At 41.5% G+C, this 5,636-nt stretch overlaps 1 protein-coding gene across 1 annotated transcript in view; it reads left to right on the forward strand.

The window, feature by feature from the left end:
• Positions 1-5,636, forward strand: part of drosha (drosha ribonuclease III) — a 143,841-nt gene that overhangs the window by 46,411 nt on the left and 91,794 nt on the right. The window contains exon 17 of the mRNA XM_017414122.3: positions 577-684. Coding sequence (XP_017269611.1) covers positions 577-684 — 108 coding nt within the window. The remainder of the gene's footprint in view (positions 1-576; positions 685-5,636) is intronic.

The raw sequence follows: 5,636 nt of genomic DNA on the forward strand, positions 1-5,636 counted from the left end.
CCCCCAGCAGCTCTAATTAAAACATGCGTGGCTCCATCCTCTCTGGTGTGGTGGCACGGGGTTAATGTGTGTACACCAGCCTGGGCTGCACTTCCTCAGACATGATGAGCCTCCAGTAATGATTCTCTAGATTGGCTCTCTAAGTCGTTTGCTGACCGCTGGCTGTTTTCTCCCCACAACTCCTCCTCCTCCTCCTTCACTTTTCGCCTACTTTGTCGAAACTTTTTTCCCCCCCTCTTTCATGTGTGAGGGTCAGAAGGGGCTGTCAGTGTTTGCTCAAAGGTAAGCGTGTCTGGTTGTCAGAGTGGGCTTCGATTCGACTGTCCTGCGAGTTTCCCTCCCTTCCTCTGTCATTCCCTCTCACACTGCAGAAATTGGCTTTTTGATTATTTCATCTCTGTGTTGCCGAGCTCCTCTTAATAAATAATGACGGGCTGATTGATTTCTCCCCTCGCTGTCCCCCCCACCACAACCGCCCTTCTTCTTCATCACGTTTTCTATCAGAACACGTTGCCTTCACTCGCCTTTCATACAAGACATGATCCTCACTTTCCTATTCTGTCTGTCGTCCAACAGCACGCCATGATGCTCCCCGTCCTCACCCATCACATCCGATACCACCAGTGTCTGATGCACCTGGACAAGCTGATTGGCTACGTCTTCAAGGACCGCTGCCTCCTTCAGGTAAGGCGCAGTCACACACCGATGCGTGCACATCCGAAGCTGTATTATTTACAGGCTGGCATAGTTGGTAACTAGGTGTGCACCAATTCGTCGGCTGGTAATCGGAATCAGACGATTTTCCAGATGGACTACCCGACAGGGAAAAACACCCAAATACACTGATTTTAACACCAGCTGAAGAATGATTAGAAAGATCAGATTTAGATATAATTTTTTTGCATTTGATATAATTTATAGATTCACCACAGGTCTCTGTAACTAGGTCTGTGGACTAGGAAATTTTTTTTTTTGATTTTACTTTTGTATGAACCCCTTAGCTTCAGTGATACGATGCTTCAACTTGAATTTTTGGGATTTTTCGGCTGGTGACTGGAATCTGACAAGTTTTTGTTTCACTGACTTAAACAAAAAAGTCTTAAAAAAAAATGGAGGGGAAGGCTTCGTAGCTATCTGTAAGGTGTTTAAAAAGGAAGTCAGCGGAAACACAAACTTCAAAAAAAGATTATTTTCTTTGTCAAACAACAGCTGTGATGTCTGATTTACTGGATTCCGATGTGTTACATGTTTGGTATCAGATTGATCTGGTAAGTGACCAGACCCTCCAGGATTTCGCGACATTGCGATCGCAACTATTAACGCAAAATCAAGCAAACCCCGCGAAATCGCAACTTTTTGCAACTTTGCCCAAAACACCGCAACTTTCCCTCAACTTTAACCCAATATTTATTGTTTCTAAAGTGATTCGCCACCGTTTCTGCAGTCTAGTCTCTTCTTTGTGGGTTTGTGTAGCGTGGAATACAAAATAACCCCAAATAACTCACAAAGAAGACACGTGACATCACTTCCTGTTAACCTTAGAATGCTGGGAGCGTGCAGGAGCAGCGACCGAAGCCAAAATGTGCGCTAATGCTTCACATTTGCCCACAAAGATTTCAGCAAAACCAATTTCCTCCCCAGCTGCAGGAGAGTGGGGGGGAAGCTGTTTTGCACGTCCTGCAGTGTAATCATCAAACATAAACGCATCGACAAACACTTTGTGTCTGCAAAACATGTGAGGAGAGCTGCAGACAAGGGACAATCCAGAAATGGTCATGAATGTCAGTTTAGAAGCTATCAAAGTTCTCAAATAAAGCACCTTTTGAGAATGTCAATGTTTGTTGGTAATTATCTTACAAAACTAGGAAGTATTTTTGGTGTATATATTAAAAGTTATGTTTTTTTATTGATTTTAGTAAAACAAAAATTGCAACTTATAGGAAAATGCCCCGTGAAATCAGGCATTTTAGCCCGCAACAATCACAAGAAATGCCCGCGAAATCCTGGAGGGATTGAATGACCTGCACTTGTATAGCGCTTCATTAAGTCTGAGGACTCCAAAGCGCTTCACACTACAATTAATCATTCACCCATTCATCCGCCCATTCACACACTGATGGTGGTAAGCTACATTATAGCCTCAGCTGACAGAAGCGATCTCCCTAAACAAAATTAAAAATAGCATCTTATGCTAACAGATGCTTCAGGATGGACGACTGATTCCGTCATTGGGCACATTAATGTCGAATATGTTTATGCAAAAGCCTAAGCGTAGCATCTCACTGGGTTGTGACTGTTGCAGACTAGTTAGCGACTCAAAATTGCGAGAAAATAGGCAAATTTTCGGCTGCAGTCCCACTGAAATCTGAGCGTTTATGACCACTGAACAGTGCAGCTGCATTTCAGACGTCCAGGATTTGAAGATCGTGACCCTTTTTTGCGTGCGAGGCTCGCAAAACTCTGAGACCGCCCAGTAGGATACTGGTTTGAAAGCAAATCTTAAAGGCATTTACGCTTCATAATGGGGTGTCAAATTTTTTTAGAGGTATATTTGAACCTATACTTCTCGTGAACCATTAGCCGAGAGGTAGAGCGAGCATCAGGAAACGGAATCCAGCCTTAAACAGGAGGCAAATTTGAGATTAATAACTTGCATACATGGAACGAATGTGAATAAAGATTTAGTTGCTTAAATGTTATGATTATCAATCTGATCTTTTTTTTTTTTTTTTTTTGCTAAGAAACATTTTGATATGAACATAAAGTCCACAAGATATAAACAGTATTTTGTTTGCTCTCAATTAAAGGTCTTAAAATAATCTGAACTGGTCAAAATCGGGAGGGTGGAGTTTTGCAAAAATTGGAACTTTGAATCGGCTTAGAAAACTGCAATCAGTGCATTTTCCTTTGTAAATATTGTGATAAATAGGATTAGGTAAATTAATCCATCTCTGTCTGATATATCTATCTATATCTGTCTATATAGATAGATAGATAGATATAGATAGATATCTATATAGATATAAAAAAATAGTGTTGGAGCTTGTTATGCACAGGATTTCATGGAGGCAGAATATCCCTCATTACTGCTCCCAGTCCACCCCTGCTCGGATTGTTCAAGAGGAAGCCGGGTTTCAGGAGTCAGCTGGGCTAGCGCACACACTGGCCTGAGTTTGTTTCTGTGCAGCCCGACTCAAATCTGACTTGCAGTGACAGTAGTCAGGACAACAACATCCTCCTCCGTAATGCCAGCTCTCCCCTGTCAGGTCTGCAGCCTCAAGCTGTGTGCTCTCAGAGAGCAAGCCCCCCTCCCCCTCCCTCCCCGGCTGCCTGCAGCAATATTGAAGAGCTGTCATAAGCTAATACATTAGAAATCAATGTGTTGTAGCCTATACATAGTTAATAAGGGGAAGGATGCATTAGGATTCACTCAAGGCTCTGTGCGTGCGAATTTGTGTATGTGTATTTGCTGGTATCGATCAGCGATCGGCCTTTTTGTTGTTAGCGTAATGACGACCTGTCTTTATGAGTGCTAAAAAGGAACCGCCGACTCGCTGTGAGGCCGGCTGCCATCTGACAAGTTGATCCCTTTTCATTGCTGAGAGTTTGCAGCATCTCATTTATTCTTATATAAACGAAAAACAAAAAGAAAAAAAAAAGGGGGGTAAAACAAAAACAATCATTTTGACACAGCAGCTCGTGTGCAGGTCTCCGCCGTGCGAGCTGCCAGTCTGTATCACTATTCTGCCCACAGAGGTGTTGATGCCATGACACCGTTGTTTGTTTGTGTGTGTGTGGACAAGAGCAGGGTTGTCAACAATTCACCGCTATCGGGACTGAAATGACCCGAGTAGGGAGCCATCATAGCTGGGCTTCCTCATCTACAGTAAACACACACACTCGTATAAAAAAAAAAAAAAAAAAAAAAAAAAGAGAGAAAAAGAAAGTCAGTGACACAAACACACACACACACACTTTCTGCCCAGATAGATTTCGACAGAACGGCTGCGGGAGTGCAGCTCAAACAAGGCACATTTCACATCCACCATCGCTTCTCATTTGCCTCCACTCTGATGGGCTGATCACGTTTAATGAGATGAATGTTTTTCAGTGACAGTCTACTCATTAAACATGAGAGAATCTAGTACCACTCTTTGATTGCGCTGCAAATGATATGTGCTTTGATAGAGGGTTTGTGTGCTTCAAATTAATCCATCTACGATTGTCTATAATTTATGGATGCGCGCGCGCGCGGGGGGGGGGGTTCTTTAAAAGAATATTCTCCAAAAATGTTTGATTCTGTTTTTCACACACACACACCCGAGGCTTGACAGGTGGCGGTGTTGACAGTACATTGGCATATGTGACACAGGAGGGAAACATGACTTTACTCAAAATGTATGTGGGTTTTGAACAATGACATCGCTGCCTCGTATTTTAGGGATGTTTGAAACGTTTCTTTGAGTTTTTCCCGAATCGAGGTTGCTGTATTCCGAAAAGCATCTCATATTAAGTACTTCGGCAACTCTTTATCCCAACCTAGCTATTTTTAGTGACTACTTATGTTGCCTTTTTGTTTGGTTGTTTTTTTTTTTTTTTACCAAAAATGGATGATTAGAAAGGATTTTTCATCAATGGAGACCTGTTCAAGAGGATTGCATAAACACAAACGACAACATAGACTTATAAAAAAAAGCTTCGAAACAAGCAAAAAAAAATAAAAAGGCTATCACCGAAGCACAACCTGCCTACATACTGTAGACATACATAGACTTATCTCATTTTCCATGAGAAAAACTTTCAATAAGGCAGCAGTCAGAAGGAGCTGGAACTGAGCAGCTTGTTAGTTATTTTTTAGACAAAATGTAAACCTGAAAGTTTTATAGAGAACATATTTTATTTATGGTTTCATGCATTGTTTGTAGGTATCGTCCGACACTATTAAATGTGCATATGTGTTTGTCTGCATCTACAACTAATTAGCTTTTGGAGACGCCCCGATTCACGGTGGACACTTCCGCTAATCGACCCTAGCACCGAAATGCCTGTAACTCATTCGGTTCTACAGATATTGAGCTAAAATTAGGTGCGGTAGTAGTTGAGAGTGAAACCCAACACATGCGCCGAGTGCCAGCTGATTGCATATTGTCTTCGTTTCAAACTTTGGCATGCAAGGTGGCGGTGAAAAATGCATTCCTTCATTTTTAACCTAGTAGAAATTAAAAAAAAAAGAAAAAAAAAGGAGGAAGTCTCGCAGATCTGCTGTTTTTATCACATTTGATTCAGTTTTAGTTTGAGCCCAGTAAAGTCCACAAAAAAGACAAATACAAATGGAGTGCAAGAAGAAACAAAAACCTTGAAGAGGTTATGTCAAGCCTCCACCCCCAAAAATACTAAAGAATTATTATTGTGTGAATGCTTTTAAGCATTCACACCATTGTTTTCCTGTTTCTCTTTCTTATCTATTATTCTTCTTTCACTATTCCGTACGTTTTTCGGCATCTAACTCATTCCGCAATTTTTCAGCTATTTCAACCGTTCATATATCAAAACGTTCAGCTCATTAATGACAAGACCGCTATGACTTTTGGTATTGGTGCAATTTCGGCTGTTTCAGATATTTAGCTTTTTCTGCC

This window comes from Kryptolebias marmoratus, linkage group LG21 (assembly GCF_001649575.2).
Source record: "Kryptolebias marmoratus isolate JLee-2015 linkage group LG21, ASM164957v2, whole genome shotgun sequence".
Taxonomy (NCBI): Eukaryota; Metazoa; Chordata; class Actinopteri; order Cyprinodontiformes; family Rivulidae; genus Kryptolebias; species Kryptolebias marmoratus.